Consider the following 21,380-nt stretch of genomic DNA (forward strand, 5'->3'; position numbering starts at 1 on the left):
GTTCGAGTCGTAAGCTTAGCAGTTAAGCCTTACCAGGTAGCCACTGCTATGCGTCAGGTGCTCCGTCCGTATTTATAAGGGTACCCTTCCTTTTTCACGTGCTTCGTCTGGTTTGAATAGATTGCTTATTTTTCTTTGATCTGATAAGTGCCATTCTCTATGTTATAGGTGTTTACGTCACTCTATGCTGAAAATGCATTACTGTACTGTGTCATACATTGTTTGTCGCATTCTGATAATGAGTGTTTACGACCTGTCACCGCTCACGGCATGGCTTGCTTTTGTGTGCGCTACCGCCAGTTACACTTAAAAAAAAGAGAGGAATTGTCTCATTAGCAAAACAATGGCAAGAGACTGCTATTTGTTGTTACTTACACTATTGCTTTCTTTGATAATGAACAACAAGAACCAAATAATAGACTGCGTATGATAGAAAATGTTCTGAACGAGAATTTAGCGAAAATTTTTCTCCGTTTGAAAACATTTGCAGACGCCTCTTTAGTACATTACATTCTGCACAGAAATTAGAGTCATCTTAGATTAAAAAATCTGATGCAGAGGTTTTGGCAGAGGTTATCTTTGTGCCTGCAAAGCATGCCTGCATAGTGCTACATATATTCGATGGCAGAAGTTAGTTGTGGCGGCACCTACCAACATTTTTCAGAACTTCCGCTTACTTTGCACTCGATTCTAAGCCGCAGGCAGTTTTTTGGATTACAAAAACCAGCTTAGATTCGAGTAAATATGGTAAGTAGCTTATATTAAGGTCTCAACTACTTCCATCACTTATTATGATGTTTTGAAGGAATACTATCTCAAATATTAGTGAAATTTCTGCAACTCTTCCTCTTGAAACTAAGACAAAAATACTACTAACACAATACAGCAGTGTACAGGTGTTAGAGAGTTACACATTAGCCAAGCCTCTTCTATAAGCCTTTGTGATCAAGCCAACAGCTTCAGTTGATAGACATATTCATTATTAGAAGCCTCTTTGCAATTTGAACAAGTTGGAATACATACAGTGTTTATCAAGTTACACGTAAAGCCTTAGCAACATTATGATGGATGACATGTATGACAAAATGAAAAATCGGGACTTTTTCTTACACAATCTCTGATCCAGTGGGCACTACTCAAAATCTTAGAAACAAGAGCTTGCTAACTGGGTAATGAAAGTACTACAAAATGATATCTGAGCCAGTTAAGGAAAACAATTGTGACTACAGATTATTATGTTATGTTTGTAAAAATAAATCATCACACATGATAAAGAGAAGGATGAAAGAATAGGGTTCAATGACCCCTCGACACTGAGTTCATTTGAGATGGAACACAAGCTCTGACTTTTTCACAGACAGGAAATAGAAGGAATCATCCAGAGGGAGCTTTTCAGATTATTTTTAATTTTAGCTTTGCTATCTCTCAGGTATTTAATACCATTGGTTAAGTGATTACAGATTTTGATAGCAGCATTATTTATCGGTCTTATGAGCAAAAGTCAGTTGCCATGAAGAGTAATGAAGTTAATTTGTTCCAGTATTATAATTATACATGTCATTGTTCATTCTGTACTCTTAACAGGTTATTTGCAATAAATTTCATGACAGAAGAGATTGCTGTAGTTAAAATATTTAATGCGTTAAACAGACATACACAAGGTGAATGATGGCAAGGACCTTATATTATTCATGTGACAAGCTTTTGAGCAGTAAAGACTTTGTTTCTTCAAGAATCGTTGATTATCTTCCAGATGTAGTTCAAAGTAGGTTGAAGCAGAATATTAGTTTAAAGAAAAAAGACAGAATAGGAAAAGAAGAATTCTGCTTATAGGCAGCAGTCATGGGAGGGGTATGGGCTAGCAGCTTCAGGAGAAATTAGGTGCAGGGTAACAGGTCACAAGTTTCGTGAAACTAAGTGCTAGCCTTAGACAGGTGACAGAAAACTTAGGTCAGTTATGCAGGGACTTTGAGAAGGAAGATAGGTAATTATAGTTGGAGGAGCAGGAAACAGCCTGGCTATGAATCCAAGATAAAGTATTAGGAGTGACCTGGATAAAATAGGAGCAGAAACTGAGCACACAAATGTGGGGTTTGTGGAGGTCTTTCAGTGCCATGATCAGCCCTGGGTAAACACTGCTGTAAGGCATGTTAACACTAAGCTGAACAGGATGCTCCAGACACCGGCAAAATCTCACATAAGTGTTGTTCCAGTAAATGCTATTGGTAGGTAGGGATCCACTACACATGGCCTGCACCTGAATAGGATGGGGAAAAATAAGTTAGCTTCTCTATTAGCAGAAACTGTAAGGAGGTCCACAGTCACACAAGGGGTGATCCCTGTGGTTAATGGGTCCAGGCAGACAGGCTTTTTAGGTTAAAGCCAAAGTCCAGACAGATGACAATGAAGATAAATAGAATAAAAGAAACTTCATGTACAGTAAACAGGGGTAAAGCTAAGGGCAGTATCAACTTACTTCAACAAAATATCAGGGGAATAAAAAATAAAGTAGATGAGCTATTAGAGTGTTTAGATGATCTCAAAAATATGAATGTCTGTCTGAACACCATGTAACTGTAGGCATGGATAGTGTCAGTATAAGTGGGTATAATTTAGCATCTTACACTTGTAGATCTAGGATGGATAAAGGAGGAGTTGCCATTTTCATAAAACAAGGGTATAAATGCAAAACTGTAGAAGTAAGCAAATTTTGTCTTGATCAGCACTTTGAGGTATGTGCATGTGAACTTCAGTTAGATAATGTAGTATTGAAATTAGCAACAGTGTACAGGTCCCCAGTATCATTGCTTACAGCATTTTCAAAAATCTTCAAGAAAGTAATGTACTCAAGAGTGGTTAGCCATCTCAACAGTAATGGGATACTTAGTAAATCACAGTTTGGATTTAAAAACTGCTGTTCCACTGAGACAGCAACATACAATTTCACTGTACACATAATCGAGTCTTAAATAGTAAAATGTCACCAATAGGAATCTTCTGTGACTTGTCCAAAGCATTTGATTGTGTGAACCATGACATTATGTTACAGAAATTACAATTCTATGGTATAAATGGAATAGATATGAATGGTTAAGTCATACCTACAGAACAGGAAGCAAAAAGTTTCCTTATATGGGTCAAATGATTTAAATAAGTTTGCTGCTTCATCTAACTGGGGTGAAATTACATTAGGTGTTCCACAGGGTTCAATCGTGAGTCCCCTTCTGTTCTTGATATGTGTGAACGATCTCCCTTCCTATCTGAAACAGGAAGCTGAACTTACACTGTTTGCTGATTATACAAGCATTATTATTAACCCAGTAAAAGAAATTCCGAATGAAAATGATACAAATAAGGTCTTTGGAAAAGTCATTAACTGGTTTTCTGCAAATGGGCTTGCTCTAAACTTTGAAAAAACACAGTACATCCAATTTTCTGCTGCAAAAAGTACAGTTCCTTGAATAAATATAACACATCAACAGAAGTCAGTAGACAGGGTAGAGCATACTAAGTTTTTGGGTGTACATACATAATTGGAAAATTCATATTTTGGATCTTCTAAAGCGACTAGATTCAGCGAGTTTTGCAATCAGAATAATTGCCAATTTTGAGGATACAGAAAGTAGTAAGCTAACATACATTGCATACTTTCACTCTCTGATTTCATATGGAATACAATTTTGGGGTAACTCAACATTTAAACAAAAAGTATTCACTGGTCAAAAAAAAAGTGGTTAGAATAATGTGTGGGGTTCATAGTCACATGTCTTGTAGGCATATTTTTAAAAGATTGGGAATTCTTACAACAGCCTCACAGTACATTTACTCTCTAATGAATTTGTTCTCAACAACATGGATCAGTTTAAAAACAACAGTGACATTCATGATTATAATACCAGAAAAAAGAAAGACTTACACTATCCTTTACTCAACCTATCTTTGGCACAGAAAGGAGTAAAATATGCTACTATAAAATTTTTTGACAAATTACCAAATGAAATAAAATGTCTGACAGACAGCAGTAATAGCTTCAAAAATAAACTGAAATCTTATCTCCTTGACAACTACTTCCATACCATAGATGAATTCTTGAATAGGAATAAATAAATCTATAAATATAGCATATGCATTTTGTGCCATTTAAGGGAATGGGGTAAATATCTTGTCTTGTTTTATATGTGTATTTCTTGTGCACTTGACACGTTCCACATCATAACGGCTAGCGTACCGTGCGACTGATCAATGTAACACACAACCAACTGACTAACGACCTAACTCATGCAGCCAGTAAGACTTCACGGAGGACCAGCAGTGCTTTGCAGTAAAATTTGACGAATATGTACTGCAAAACATTGGCTAATCTGTGAACACTGTGTGTGTGTGTGTGTGTGTGTGTGTGTGTGTGTGTGGGTGTGGGTGTGTTTTTAAACAGTTGATAAGATGACTTAATTGGCACTTACAAAAGATAAGCCAATTACCCTTGTCCTCCATTGAAAGCTTTTGGTGCATTTCTGAGTCTCTTAAAATGTGATGCACCATGCTGTGTAAGACTTCAAATTGTCTGAGAATCGTTTTCTGCTGGTGTGTGGATCTGCATGTACCACATACAGTGCAATGGCACTGTTTTGATTTTTTACACATGTTTGTTTCATTGGAATTTCGCTGGATGGGCATCATTAGTCTCGAGCTTCTTGTATTACAGCTCACACAAAAATGCCTCCCTTCTCATTCCGTACATCTTATGTGGGACACTGAGTTGCCTCACTGGCAATCTCATTACACTTGCCTAAACAAATAAAATGATATTACAGAATTCTGTCAGAAATATTTATGCAAGTAGTAACATTTAACAGCAGGTTAGCACAGTACAGTGTTGACTCACACATATTCAAAAGCAAGTCTATTACACCTGAAGATAAGTGCAGTAGAACCTCGACAAAAAATTATATTTCTAATAAAAAAATAGGAAAACCAAAAATTGTAGATATGAAAATGTATTTTAAAAGTGTAAAATGGTTTTTGTTTCTTTTTCTTAAGCCTTGACTTTGCAGCTGCATCATGCCACTTCTTTCTCGACAATATGTGCGTAGGTGTAGAAGTTGGCTGTTCCAAATATTTGACAGCAGTCTCAATACGCATCCTTTGCTTTAGAGTGACTGATCTTTTTGTCTTCCTCCTTTTCTTCATCATCTGACTCCTCTTGGTCAACACTATACTGTTGCAAAATTATTCACTGGTACAGCAGCAATGCTACCTTCTGCTAGCCATTCCTCTACATCAACAGACTGGATATCTTTTTGAAGTGTTTGCAAATCCGTCGCTAAATCTGCATTGTCTGACTCATTAGGTTTTGGAAGTTCATACGCTTGGTTCAGGCTAGGATAAACCTTTTTCCGTGATTTCTGTACAGTGATTTTCCTAAGTTCTTCCAAACTTGAGCAACCGTGTAAATTTATCTTTTGTGTTGAGACTTTTCATCAAAAGAATCACAACACTCTTTTATTTTCTCTAACAAAGCACTCACAGATTTCCTCCTGTAACATCATTTTAATTAAAGCCCTGGTCCATCGGTTGGATTATTGAAGTCACTAGGAGTCGGGGGGCTTATAATCTGAGGATTCAGTTAATCAAAGGTTGGATAATTGAGGTTCTACTGTACAAGGTCTACAATAAACATCATTAAGATGCTCCTGTTCAAAGTGATCTTTGCCAACATGAGAGAGACTGCTTCTCCTCCAACTGTGCATTTCTGTGAACAACAGAAGGCTCACTAAAGTTTATCAGCAGGTGACAGGCCACTTATCACATAAGACAAGGGAAATGGTGAGCTGTAGTTAACAACATACACATTGGAGGAGGAGGGGGATGCCAATTTTAATATTCTTGATGACAAAAGACTGGTAGGCAGTCCACAACAACGTCTACTTTCAAAACTTTGCTTTTTTAATAACAATGTTAGGACGTCCCATATGCTGCACACAGATGATATAATAGAAGATAATGTGGAAAATAATGGCTTTGAAAATGAAGCAGAGCTGGAAAGTTAGTCACAGCATGTCTCTTCAAAACATCAAGTAATATACATGATTCATCTGATTTGCAGATACGTCTTCGTAGCACAAAAACTGTCTGACGATGTTAACTAAATGCTTAACCATAACAGAATACCAATGCAGACAAAAGCAACAGACATTTCATTGATTTTTTTTAAAATTGTGTAGTTGCTGTGATTGTATTGCATGAAACATTGAATTTCACTTATAATAATGCATATACTACTACTTATAATATCTGAAGTTCCTTTATGTAGGCCCATATTTACATTAATTCTTACAGAAGCAGCCAATCTGGTGCTTCCATTTTTAATTTTTTTCTGTTTAATGTGTGGTTAACTCACAGATCTATACATCATAATGAGATTTTACTGTATCCTAAATATAGCACTCAGTGCGAAGATGTGTCAATGACAACAAAAGAATACTACACATCAGAAAGCTGAATATACATAAAATCAGTCCATTTATATCTGGCAGACCTGTAACTGAAGTTCCAGGAAGAAACAAGGAGCAATAAAAGCTTGGTAACATTATAAGTAGCAATCACAAACAAAATTTGGGGAAGGAAATGGATAAAATACCGACAGCAAGTAAACTTCTGTGAATGACAAAAAAGTAAAAGGAGGCAATGCCACTTACAGCAGTGTTAATGGTATTAGTAATAGTCTGTCTAAGCAGACAGACACTAAGTATAATATATATCTAAATACATTAGAAATTGTACCTATCTTTTCAGCCAACAGGAAGATCGGTAGTTAGATTGGGTGTGTTTGATGGGCAATAAATTACATACCCCACAACGGAACAATTTGATAATGATTACAAGCTCAAATAATTTACCTACTAACACTGAACGAACTCTGTGGTCTTCTGAGGCAAGCCAGTTTTCTTCATAATGAGGTTCTTGACCTGCAAAAACTATGCAAACACTTAGTAAGAGATCATGGAAGAGACTACATGGGCTACTCACAGTATACATTGAAGTGTTTCATTTACACCAGGAGTCTTTAGCAATTAAGCTTCTGCACCTGAACGCCTTGAGGAGCACTCTGGTGATGACGGATTTTCAAAAAGTGGTGGAAGAGCGGTGACTAGCATTTATTTGGCTGTAACAGCCACAAGCTATGTATGGTCAGATTCCTCAGTTCACACACAAACTGAAGTAATTCTCAGACACATCAATCCAAAGTCAGTGATCATAATACCGAGCAAATCATACATTGCCACAAAAATTATTCAACTCCACTCATAGGGCATGGTGACAGTCAATATTCAGTGTGTAAACAAAAAACTGACAGTATTTACACCCATATTACCACGACATCCAGATATGTGCAGGAAAGATTAGAGACATGGTCATTTATTCCAGAGTGGCAAACCTGATAATAATGGCTGATATTGCACATACTCAATCCTTTGCCACAATTCATGCACAGACAACAGGTTCAAAAATGGTTCAAATGGCTCTGAGCACTATGGGACTTAACTACTGAGGTCATCAGTCCCCTAGAACTTAGAACTACTTAAACCTAACTAACCTAAGGACATCACACACATCCATGCCCTAGGCAGGATTCGAACCTGCGACCGTAGCGGTCACGCGGTTCCAAACTGACGCGCTTAGAACCGCACGGCCACACCGGCCGGCACAGACAACAGGGGAATGACTTATACAAACCAAGGTAAATCCATATATGGCAGGTGATGGATGCAGTAACATCAGCATCCCTTTTGCCAAAGATAGACATTTACAAAACTATGCAACTGGATTATTTGACATCCAGGGACCATAATGCTATTTTTATAGAAACATCCAGAAAAAGAAAGAACTCCACATATGAGGAACTTCCCACAGAAGTTCAGTCTAAAACAAGCTGACTCAGAAGGAATAAGGCAAACTGTAGCTGCCTTTCCCACTCAGCAGTGGTAGGATGCATAGACTACCAAGTGTGTGTGTTAAGTGAACTATTGCAGAGGATACAATAGGAAGTGACACAGAGATGCATGTACCAAAGAAGAAGGACAAGCATTCTAAGATGTTTCTATCAAAAAACAGTGTCTGCTGAGGGATATAATATTCAGTTGTAGTCTTATATGACAAGAAAGTAGCCTTTACAGCTCGGCAAATCTTAAGCCAAGGAAGGCCCCAGGTAATGATACTCAACCCAGTCTTCTGTGATATATCACAAGTTACCAACTTTTTTACAGAACCATCAACATTATCAAAGACTCTGAAGAGCTACAGATTATTGGAGAAAGAGTAGCCATCCAAGTATGGAGCTCAAGTGAATTGTAAGTCTTACAGGCCTATTGGCCTCATCAACATGTTATATTCTGTGGGACCAATTGCAGGGATATATGGAGCTACTTTAAATATTGCCAGTTTGATTTTAGGAACAATCATTTCATTTATGATGTCATTAATCAAGGACTCTGCTTAGTCATTTGGCCTGCAAATATGCAGCTGCAATACTGATTAACACTGCAGGCATCTTTGACAACCTATTATGATCTAGAATGTTTCTACTTTTAAAATACCTCGGGATTTCCGGCACAGTCTACCTTAGCATCAGAGATCACTGTCAGGAGAGATTAGTAGAATATAATGCATGAAATCATACTGTAATCAAACATATTTCCAAGGGATACCCATGAAATTTGGTTCCAAGCCTTGTTTTTTAGGACATGTGCATCAAACCACTACTCATGATCATGGAAAGGACTGAATTCCCCAAATAGAACACTTTCTGGTAATGGTTTCAGTGGACCTCAATGCAGCTATGGAGGTGAGGGCAACTACTGTTTTTAGTCAAATGAAGGAATGGTACAGAGTGAACACTAGTTACTTCTGCAGATCTAAATATATGGGTGGTGGCGTTTGTATAAACAGTTACTCTCCTAAAGAATGTAAACAATGAAGCTGCTACATTCCCCATAGCTAGAGAAAAAGACTTCGGAGTTACTGGTATAGTGACAGAGGATTTTAGAGTGTTTTGTGTGTACAGATCACCATGTGGCAATATTAGCATCTTCCTGAAAAAAAATTGCTAGCTTATTGAGAATGAATATGAAGAGAAACCTTATTATATGTGGAGACTTCAACATTGACATGGGAAAAGACACAAAAATAAGACAGGATTTTGAATAATTGATAATACAGGATAACATGAAAGTAACAATAACTGCACCAACAAGAGTGACTTCACAAAGTGAGACAGTTATTGACAACATAATTACTAAATTATCAAACTCTGAGTCACATGTAGTTCAGACAGAAATATCTGATCATCATGGACAACTAATCAGCTTTTGCAGAAGTAATGACACAGTATCAGAACCAAACCAAACAACCAAAGAAATTAGGAACATCAGTGAACAAAATATCAACATCTTTAGAACAATGTTAAGTAAGGAAACCTGCAATGAAACCCTACAGGCCCAGAGTGTAAATGAAAAATATGATGCATTTATTTCAACAATTAAATACCATTTTAATGTAGTATTTCCCAAAGTAGAGAGACAAGAAAGGCTGCAAGATCAAACACAGTGGATTACCAGTGAAATGCTAGAACAGTGAAGGAAGCTGCAGGATCCGAAACGGATGGGCAAAGCTGAAAACTATAAAATGTTAAAAAAGAAGTGTAGAAAAACAATAAGAGAAGCAAAAGCAAGAGCAATTGACACCACCATAACGAACTCAAAAAACAAGGCAAAGGCAGCTTGGAATGCAATTAATGCTGAAAGAAAGGAAAAAGATGGGTCAAACAAAGAAGAAGTTATTAGGTCAATTAAAATAGACAACACAGTGGTCACAGATGGTATGGAAATAGCAAACATACTGAATAATAACTATATCAGTGTAGCAGAAAACTTAAACTTGGAAAGAAATAGTCAAAAACAGAAGAGTATTAAGGTACCAAAAAGTTCATGCAGTACTATGTTCTTAAGACCAGTCACGGAAGATGAACTATGGAAAACTATACAGAAACTGAAGTCCAAGAAATCAGCTGGTGGTGATGAAATATCAAATCATGTAATAAAGCTGGTAAGTGAGCAGATAATAATATCACTGCCGAACATAGCAAACTGTCCTATCAGGGATGGAATTTTTCCAGAAAAACAGAAGATAACGAAGGTGGTGCCAGCGTACAAGAAAGGGGATAAGGATGAACCCAACAACTACAGACCAGTTTCACTTATATCAGGTTTCTCGAGAATCCTATAAATGCTTATGTATACCAGATTAGTTGATTATTTTGACAAACATAACATTCTCATACCCGCAAAACATGGTTTCAGAAAGGCTACATCTACAGAATCAGCAATTGCCAGTCTATGGGAACGAAGTTTTTCGTGGCGACACTTATGTATAAAACATTCTCGATATTCTTGCCACGTCAGTTCTAGATAAAATCTCGAACTTTCGATGATTACCTCCATCATCATCGTTAGGAGCTGACTGTCTCCACTGCTGCTATGGTAGCCTCTATATAGCCCAAAGACGGCCTCTGATTGGTCGGCGATTACACGCTGCTGTCTCAGACGGTGTTACTGTGTGCGCTGGTGGCGCCACCGCTTCCGTTTGAATGTAAACTTTGGAAGGAACGTCTCTGCTGCTTCTCTGCATCAAGCGCTCGTTTCCACGCACAGCTCAGATGGTATCCGCTATCGATGTTAAAGTTCTTTCGGCTCATTCTTATTTCAACAGCCTCCTTAATAACATAATCCCAGTACGTGGAGGCATGGGACAGAATTTTAGTTTCATCGAACAATATTTTATGTTTGTTCGTGAGGCTGTGCTCCGCAATTGCCGATTTCTCCAGTTCCCTATTTTTAATATGGCGTTGGTGTTCTGCACAGTGGTCGCAAACAGTACGAATCGTCTGACCTATATAATTGCTTCCACACTCACAGGATATATTATAAACTCCAGGGACCCTCAGGCCGAGATTGTCCTTAACAGGGCGCATCATCTCCTTAATTTTCTTAGGAGGAAAAAAATAGGTCTTATACCATGTCTACGCAGGACTCTTCCTATTTTGCTGGAAATCGCGCCACAAAAAGGAAGAACCGCAATCGGTGTTTCATCCTGTGAGGTTGCAGCATTTTCATGTTTCCTTCTTTTGGAGGACGCTGCCTTTATATCGCGTGCACCATAGCCATTCTTTCGGAACACATTCTTCAGGTGGTTAATCTCGGACCTTAAGTGGTCCTCGTCAGAAACAGTTTTGGCTCTATATACCAACGTATTCAAAACGGCTCTCTTCTGAGCAGGATGATGGAGACACTGTGCATTCAGGTATAAATCAGTATGCATCGGCTTACGGTATACAGAGTGTTGTACTAAAACATGTAAGAAAGGCAGTCTCCCTTCCTTCTCCATCTGGACAGTGAACTGGATGTTCGAATGGATGCTGTTCATGTATTGCATGAATTGTTCGAGAGCTTCCGCACTGTGTGGCCAGATCATAAATGTATCGTCAACATAACGATAAAATAAGGATGGACAGAGGGGAGCCGAATTTAATGCACGTTCTTCAAAATTCTCCATAAAAAAGTTAGCCAGTGATGGACACAACGGAGAGCCCATCGCCATACCGTCTGTCGTTTCATAAAATTTATTACCATACAAGAAGTAGGTGGTCGTTATCACGTGCTGGAACAACTTTATAGTTTCAGGAGGAAAAAGATCCGACAGCATTTTCAAAGTGTCCTCCACAGGAACTTTGTGAACAGCGATACCACATCCAGGCTGACTAAGATGTCATTTGGACAGGCGGACGGGCGTCTTGGCCACTCTGTATACCGTAAGCCGATGCATACCGATTTATACCTGAATGCACAGTGTCTCCATCATCCTGCTCAGAAGAGAGCCGTTTTGAACACGTTGGTATATAGAGCCAAAACTGTTTCTGACGAGGACCACTTAAGGTCCGAGATTAACCACCTGAAGAATGTGTTCCGAAAGAATGGCTATGGTGCACGCGATATAAAGGCAGCGTCCTCCAAAAGAAGGAAACATGAAAATGCTGCAACCTCACAGGATGAAACACCGATTGCGGTTCTTCCTTTTTGTGGCGCGATTTCCAGCAAAATAGGAAGAGTCCTGCGTAGACATGGTATAAGACCTATTTTTTTCCTCCTAAGAAAATTAAGGAGATGATGCGCCCTGTTAAGGACAATCTCGGCCTGAGGGTCCCTGGAGTTTATAATATACCCTGTGAGTGTGGAAGCAATTATATAGGTCAGACGATTCGTACCATTTCCGACCGCTGTGCAGAACACCAACGCCATATTAAAAATAGGGAACTGGAGAAATCAGCAATTGCGGAGCACAGCCTCACGAACAAACATAAAATATTGTTCGATGAAACTAAAATTCTGTCCCATGCCTCCACGTACTGGGATTCTGTTATTAAGAAGGCTGTTGAAATAAGAATGAGCCGAAAGAACTTTAACCGCAATAGCAGATACCATCTGAGCTGTGCGTGGAAACAAGCGCTTGATGCAGAGAAGCAGCAGAGACGTTCCTTCCAAGGTTTACGTTCAGACGGAAGCGGTGGCGCCACCGGCGCACACAGTGACACTGTCTGAGACAGCAGCACGTAATCGCCAACCAATCAGAAGCCGTCTTTGAGCTATATAGAGGCTACCATTGCAGCAGTGGAGACAGTCAGCTCCTGGCGATGATGATGGAGGTAATCGTCGAAAGCTCGAGATTTTATCTAGAACTGACGCGGCAAGAATACCGAGAATGTTTTATACAACTGCCAGTCAAACAGAATACATTTTACAGTCCTTAGATGAAAAAAAGGTTGTCTCTGCAATGTTTCTGGATCTTTCAAAAGCATTTGACACCACTGAGCATGAAATGCTGAAACAAAAATTAGGTAACTATGGCATTCGAGGGCAACCAGGTGAATGGATAAAATCATACTTGTGTAACCGCAAGCAGTATGTATCATTAGGAAACTCATACCAATCAGAAACCAAACCCATCAAATATGGAGTGCCGCAGGATTCAGTAATGGGGCCATTGTTATTTAATGTGTTTGTTAATGATATAGGTGTTGAGGAGGAAGAAAAGAAAATACTGTTGTGTCACCGCCAGACACCACACTTGCTAGGTGGTAGCTTTAAATCGGCCGCGGTCCGTTAGTACATGTCGGACCCGCGTGTCGCCACTGTCTGTAATTGCAGACCGAGCACCACCACACGGCAGGTCTAGAGAGACGTACTAGCACTCGCCCCCAGTTGTACGATGACTTTGCTAGCGACTACACTGACGAAGCCTTTCTCTCATTTGCCGAGAGATAGTTAGAATAGCCTTCAGCTAAGTCCATGGCTACGACCTAGCAAGGTGCCATTAACCATTTCTATAGAGAGTCTCACTTGTATCATCAAGAATGCTGTATACAAATGATGGAGTAAAGTTAAGTATTTCAGCAGCTACGTACTTTTCTTTATAGCATTCATTAAGTATCCTGTTCCAGACTTCACGCCAGCCGGCGTGTGTAACGCGTGCATTTCGGCTACTTCCGAGTGGCGTGGCTGTCTTGCAACGCCACAACAAATACTGTATGCTGATGACATGACAATACTAAATAGTGACCAAAATATGGAACAGCTTGAAAGAAGAGCATACATATCTGCAAATGTCACAGCTCAATGGCTGTTGGAAAATGAACTAGTTATAAATCTAAAAAAAAGACTATCATATTTACTCGAATCTAAGCCGCACTTTTTTTCCAGTTTTTGTAATCCAAAAAACCGCCTGCGGCTTAGAATTGAGTGTAAAGTAAGCGGAAGTTCTGAAAAATGTTGGTAGGTGCCGCCACAACTAACTTCTGCCGTCGAATATATGTAGCGCTACACAGGCATGCTTTGCCGGCACAAAGATAAATACTGGCACCAAAACCTCTGCGCCAGTAAATAAATTAAAAACGGTGGAATAGGAGCTTTTTTCTCCGCCCCGAGTTTCGACCACTGCATTTTCATACATTATCTAACGAAGTAAATACAAATTCCGTATTGTTCATCTTCAAATGTAGCAGCATTTCAATGTACTACAAAAATCCGACTGGCGAGACTGTTTGGGATGTTTGTCAATATGGCCAAGTCTACGTTCTGAGTTTTTTCCTACCTGTGAGAAGAGATGGTTGCTAATAGAAACTTTTATGAATTGTGAATCACATGTAGTATTCTCTTCACCATAAGAATAATACGCATATAAACATTTTGCCATGTACTGCTATGTGTTTGCTGCTATTTCATTTAAATCCTGTCTGCCTAATAAACTACGAAACTAGAGCGAGACAACAGCAAACGCGGAAGAATATACATATCATGTCATGTTTATATTCGTATTATTCTTATGACTAATAGTGATACAGTCAGAAATGAAGCACGGCAATTGAATAGATTTTTAAATCTAAGATGACTCTAATTTCTGTGCAGAATGTAATGTACTAAAGAGGCGTCTGCAAAGGTTTTCAAACGGAGAAAAATTTTTGCCAAACTCTCGTTCAGAACATCTGTCATACGCAGTCTATTATTTGGTTCTTGTTGATCATTATCAAAGAAAGCAGTAGTGTAAGTAACAACAAATAGCAGTCTCTTGCCATTGTTTCGCTAATGAGACAATTCCTCTCTCTCTCTCTCTTTTTTTTTTTTTTTTATTCTACCTGGCAGTAGCGCGCACAAAAGCAAAGCCATGCCGCGAGCGGTGACAGGTCGTAAACACTCATTATCAGAATGCGACAAACAATGCATGACACAGTACAGTAATGCATTTTCAGCTTAGAGTGACGTAAACACCTATAACTAAGAGAACAGCACTTATCAGATCAAAGAAAAATAAGCAATCGATTCAAACCAGACAAAGTACATGAAAAAGGAAGGGTACCCTTATAAATACGGATGGAGCGCCTGAGACATAGCAATGTCTACCTGGTAAAGCTTAACTGCTAAGCTTACGACTCGAACCAAACTACTGTAGCTGTATCGTCATTCATTTGACCTAAATTGTGTCTCATATTAAAATGGACCAACTTTGTTTCGATTTGGAGGTGCTGCCTAAAACTTTTCTCTCCCCTTGAATTTCGAGTCTCAAATTTCAGGTGCGGCTTAGATTCAGGAATTTTTTTTTCCTTGATTTCGAGTCTCATTTTTCAGGTGCAGCTTAGATTCGAGTGCGGCTTAGATTTGAGCAGTGTTTAAAAACAAGGAGAAGGCTGTAGACATGGATTTAGAGGTTTATGGAACAAGGATGAAAGAAGTAGAATCTGCTAGATTCTTAGGTATTCTTGTGGATAATGAACTGAAATGGAAAAACATATTAATAATGTCTGTAAGAAACTGAGCTCTGTCATATTCTTAATGATGCAGCTATCACAGTACTCAGACAAGAACCTTCTGTGTACAGTGTATCATGGACTTTTTGAAGCATACTTACAGTATGGAGTGACTGTGTGGGGAAACTCAAACAAACAAGAGAGAAAATGAGTGTTCACATTACAAAAAAAAAAGCAATTAGGACCAGGTTAAGAAGAAATACCTCTGAAATGCGCAGAAACTGTTTCAAGAAGTTAGGTATCTTAACTTTTTCATTGTTGTATATATGCAAAACAATAATGTACATAAAAAAGGCAGTGAGGACTGGGTTACAAATGCTGATGTACACACCCACAATACAAGAAGGAAGAATGAAGTATGGAGCATACCCCACCGACTGGCAATGCTAGGAAAAGGACCCCAGTACTCTGGTATCAGACTACTAAGAAGTCTGCCTAAAAACCTGCAAGATAGTGTACTTGACAATGACTTTCCAAAGAAACGTAAAGACTATCTCATTGACAAAAAGATTTACATTGTTGCAGAATACTTATGCCAATAAATTTGTATATATTGTTATTCATTATCAATGATGTAAAAATGTAAGCTAAAGGGGTAGAAAAATAAGTGATAATGAATGATACTACTTTGACATGTCCTATATTACACATACATTTACTGTACACAATGTAATCTTACAGGATCAAATAAAATTCAATTCAATTCACATTGTAAATGCTGTTGAAAGATCAGCATTCTACCAACAGAAACCCAATTACAAGGTTACCAGACAATTCCACATCTAGGTACGTTGTGTGCAGATATACAGGAGTGTATCCAAATAAAAAATTAATCTCCCAACAACATATCACTAACACAGCCTCAAAAACATCTAAACTGATGCTCAAAAGCAACAAAAACAAGAACGACCACCTAATGACTGCCATGGTTGATGATTAAGACCTACCACAGGGTTATAATTTGGCCACCACCATCTTCGCAGATGTTATGTACTATATAGGAATATTTTGTGGAGGCCACAAAGGGATGTGCTAACACAGCTTACTAGTGCATTTGGAACCATGTCAGTAGAGTCCCTGTTTGTGATTCTAGGCATATTTCCAATAGATATTACTGTCGCCAGGAATCTTGGTGCTATGTACTGATTCAAGAAGTGCAAGCTGGACAAGGTACATCTGTTAGCAAAAAACAGAATTTGCCAGCAGGTGAATATCTGGCAGAAAGATTGGGACTGCTCTGATAAGGATCGACAGAACTACAAAGTCTTCAAAATATCAAGGAATGACTAAAGTTACACCTGCTGACTGCTTACCCTCAGCATCTATCCAAAATTCAACACCAGCAGCGAAGAATATGTCAATGTAGAATGATTTGTTCTCCTGAACAATGTACACAAACCAAAGACAGTATATCAATTGTGTTTGCCTTAGAAAACTTTGAGGAATTCCACCAATTTGGTGGAGTATACTGGTGGCAGTAGATGATATTTGTACCAACAGATGTGGTCACTGATGCTTACCCTAGTAGACCTCTGCTGGCATGTCACCAGATTTGAAGTTTTCTTCAGGATAGCCATATAACAGTAAGCTGGAGGCAGGAATTTATGGGCTAGCTTTTTTTCCCTATTCATGGGCTACTTCATTCTGTGTAATCACATTTGCTTTTTAGTTTCTGTATTCTGATTATATTTTGTCATTCTTTCAACAATGGGAAGTCCAGGATGGAATAACATCAATATGAAAACATGTATTGCTACTCACCACATAGAGGAGGCATTGAGTTGCAGATAGGCACAATGAAAAAAAGACTGCTATATATTGAAGCTTTTGGACAAAAAAGTCTTCCTCCGTAAATAGCAAAACACACACACACACACACACACACATCACACACACACACACACACACGGCCGCTGTCTCTGGGCATGTGTGTGCAAGGTGTACTTGTGTGAATGTCTGTGTGTGTTTTCTATTTCAGAAGGATTTTTCTGTCCAAAATCTTAAATGTCATTCTTTATTATCTCAGGTTTTTTAGAATACTGTTGTCTGCAAAGTCAGAAATGAGAAGTTACTTTTACGATTTAATTTTTTTCAAACACATTGTGTACAGTAAACTAGTTTCAGACAAGAGGGAAGCAAGTTTAATACACACAGCAATAAATAAATGTCCCTGTTAACAGATATCACAAAACAAAATACACTAATTTGGGGCCATTCTATCAAAATAGGAACACAAAATCCCACTTTTCAAAAAGTCTGTACTAAAAAACATACAACATTTTTGCTGACTCTGGGTGCTGGATGGCACACAAAATGAACAGTATTCCTACTGGTTGACACCATTTACACATTGAAACACCAGAGAAAACGTGTCTGATGGCTTAAGAAATACACTCAGCATAAATGCACAGAATGCAATAGAGTCCTGACTGTACATTAGCGGTAATACAGTAATTCTTCACAAAGACATCTGCCCAGAAAATCTGATGCCCATACATATATATATGGTGTCTCTCCTAAGAGTTGTCAAGTGGATTTTCTCTCATGTTTCAGCAGATATTTGCAGTTTTGTTTTTGCACTGTGTAACTGGAGTCAGCCCAGACAAATAGTGCTCACCACAGCTTTCATGCAAGACACAATGTTGCAGAAAATGTTTCCCATCACAAACAAAATGATCTTTAAAGTGATACTTTGCATGCCATTCGATAGAGTAGTCACAAAACTGAATCAGGTAAACCACTGATGATAAAACAAGATGCTCATAAACACAAATCCGGTGGTGTTTTAGATGTTCATGTTATACAGAACACTTGAAAAATATGTAAAAAATCCAGAGCACCAATCAATAGTTTTCACCATGAACTTACCAGGCAGTAACTCCCTATCTGCACACTCTGTACATGTTTCGTAAGTAAGAAACAAATGACCTCTTTCAAGGGGAAATGGAAGCATACGGAAAGCGCCTTCCCAAGTACAACGAAGAAGGTTCAATGCTCCTTCCACTTGCTTCCAGTGATGTATATGGAAAAAGGCATAAGCTATTGCTTCTGAATCTCCTCTTTTGAGAATATGCTCTGGTGGTAAAATCAATGGTTTCATTTCAAGTAAATACTGCAAAGAAATAAAATATCATATAATTACTTAAAGCATCAGAAATTTTTTGCATACACCAAGACTACAAAAGCAAAATAATACATATAGTTCATTAAATATTCCAACACACAAATGTTTTTGCTATTTATTTTTCATTTTCTATTTTGCTATAATATTTTACTAATGAATCCCACTGAGAACCTACCTCAGTTTACACTTTCCATGGCACAGTACATATCCACTGAGACCTCATCACTACGGGCGTACAGAATGAACAATTTATCCAATGCAATGTCTTCATATTGGCACATACCGATTAGATAGTAAAAGATTTGTGGGCAACACAGACATTCTTTGTGAATACCAAAACCAGGATTCTGATTAGAATAGTTCACAATACAAGTACATTTTATTTTGACATCACTCTCCAGTGACTAATACACATTAGACTCTCATTTAGCCAGCTATTCTTGCTTTTATGGGTGCCATATTAGTGGAAGTGCCATTTTACTGGGACTATACTTTATTAAATCCAATAAGACATTCATTTTCACTGAAAGCTTAGGCCTTGCATATATTAATATACGGTAGTATCACTCACTATGAAACATGCCATGAATTTTTAGTTGTTGGAATGATGATACATGACAACAGCATGCTTTATCATGCAACCGCTTTCAAACCATTACATCAGTACTGCATGTATCTAGTTGTTGCATACTGTACTCCAGAAAGAGGCCAACGACCTTGCCGCAGTGGAAACACCGGTTCCCATCAGATCACCAAAGTTAAGTATTGTCAGGCTGGGCTAGCACTTGGATGGGTGACCATCCGGTCTGCCGAGCAATGTTGGCAAGTGGGATGCACTCAGCCCTTGTGAGGCAAACTGAGGAGCTGCTTGATTGAGAAGTAGTGGCTCTGGTCTTGGAAACTGACCTACGGCTGGGAGAGTGGTGTGCTGACCACATGCCACTCCATATCCGCATCCAGTGACGCCTGTGGGCTGAGGATGACATGGTGGCCGGTTGGTACTGCTGGGTCCGCGAGTGCCTGTGGACGGAGTTTATGTTTTACATACTCCAGAAAGACATTTGCAGCTTCAGCACCAGCAGTGAGAGAAATCTTCATGCTCTTTCTTCCCATATCTGCCTCTTCAACACTTTCATCATTATTTTTCTGCACGTTTTTGACTACTACTTCATCTGTTGAAGTTTGGTCTCACTGTTCTCCTGATTCAGTCACTCAGCACCAATCATCCTCATCAAGTTCTCCTCCTCCTGAAATCTCTTGGAACATGTCAAGATACAAAATGTCAGAAACTGATGATTCTGGCTCATTACTGTTGCTCAGTAGTGGCTCCACTGCATCAATGGATGGTCACACGTTTTTCTCCAACTCTTCATTATGCTAGCATTCTCCATGTTATGCCATTCAGCTATTCAGAAAACAACATCATGTATGTTGATTGCTTTTCACACATTCAGCATAGCCTCAATAGAGTCATTTTCATATTTGTGCAGCAAGCAGGCACGACATGCATGTCAATAATGACATTTAATTGATTCCAAAAATTCCCTGGTCCGTTGGCTGAATCAGTGATGTCACACTGGACTTTAGATTCACATCAAAAGGATTACTGGGAGCATTGTCAATTATAAGGGCAGATTTCAGTGGAAGCTTTTTCTTCTTCAGCTCTTTTCTCGCAGTTGGCACAAATGTTTCATGGAAACACTGAGAGAATATTTCTCTGTGCATCCACACTTTCTTCTGAGCACAATACAGTAGTGCACTGGTACTGTATTTCTGTCACCGAGTTGAAAACAACGTGGATGTTGGAATTTTCCCAGTGGATGTTGGGATTTTTCTAATCACCATGAGCAAGACTTTATGACTTCCATTTGCGTTATAATCCATCATTAATGTTACACCCTGTTTCTGTTCTTTGTATCCACATGCTTCCTTCTCATTCTTGGCAGCTAATATTTTTCAATGGAAGCATCCTGAAAAAAGGCCAGTTTCATCAGCATTGTGCAAGGAAACAGTAGTTAAACTTCTTACTGTATTATATTCAGTATCTCTTTTACAAACTCTTCAGCATCTTTTTTTCATTAGATGAGCAACTTTCCCCAATGATTGTCATCTGTCTCACATCCTGTAATTTTTTCTAGTTTCATACCCAACCCTCACTTGCTACAAACAAGTTACAGTCACCACGTTGTTATATGCAACTGTTTTTGTTTCCCCTTTATTATTAGGCTACTGACTGGGATTTCCTTATTGTGAAGTTCTAAGAAACATTTATAAACAGCTATGCCAAGTTGTTCTTTTGTATAACCTTCCGTTTTCCCAACTCACTCTCCATTCTGGTTGGGTTCTGTCAAATATCATCCTCTTTCTTTTTGATGTCGTAAATACTTGCTCATGCAACACACTACTTAGCAGCAATGGCTTTCTTCAATGTATATAAAAATTTTCAATTTCTGCTCGACATCTAGAATAAACGTGTCTCTTTTCAGAAGTCATAAAACTAAGCTGTAAAGAGAACCACAATTTCAAATACATATAGCTTTGTTTAACACAGTAATTAACTAATAACAAAATGGCTCTGAGCACTATGGCCATTGAGCCATTTTGTTATTAGTTAATTACAGTGTTGTGCGTGGTAACCAACTGCTGAGCACATCATTTCTGCTTGAGCACTAAAGGAGGCCAGATATGTGCCATATTACTGAGATGAAACTTCTTGGCAGATTAAAACTGTGTGCTGGACCGAGATTCGAACTCAGGACCTTTGCCTTTCGTGGGCAACTGCTCTACCAACTGAGCTACCCAAGCACAACTCACGCCCCGTCCTCACAACTTTACTTCTGCCAGTAT

The 21,380-nt window shown here is 38.7% G+C and overlaps 1 protein-coding gene across 7 annotated transcripts in view; it reads right to left on the bottom strand.

The window, feature by feature from the left end:
* Positions 1 to 21,380, bottom strand: part of LOC126183479 (protein ST7 homolog) — a 155,835-nt gene that overhangs the window by 11,669 nt on the left and 122,786 nt on the right. For 4 of the 7 annotated variants that reach the window (XR_007536757.1, XR_007536755.1, XR_007536754.1 and 1 more), the window contains exons 9-10: positions 18,278 to 18,521; positions 3,102 to 3,260 (exon numbers count right to left, since the gene is read on the bottom strand). Coding sequence is in view for 2 of the 7 variants with exons in the window: in XM_049925497.1 (XP_049781454.1) it covers positions 18,278 to 18,521 (244 nt within the window). In the remaining 5 variants the exon portion in view is untranslated. The remainder of the gene's footprint in view (positions 1 to 3,101; positions 3,261 to 18,277; positions 18,522 to 21,380) is intronic. The other 3 variants (XR_007536758.1, XM_049925497.1, XM_049925499.1) reach the window with 1 other exon arrangement.

The sequence above is a fragment of the Schistocerca cancellata genome, chromosome 4, assembly GCF_023864275.1.
Source record: "Schistocerca cancellata isolate TAMUIC-IGC-003103 chromosome 4, iqSchCanc2.1, whole genome shotgun sequence".
NCBI lineage: Eukaryota > Metazoa > Arthropoda > Insecta > Orthoptera > Acrididae > Schistocerca > Schistocerca cancellata.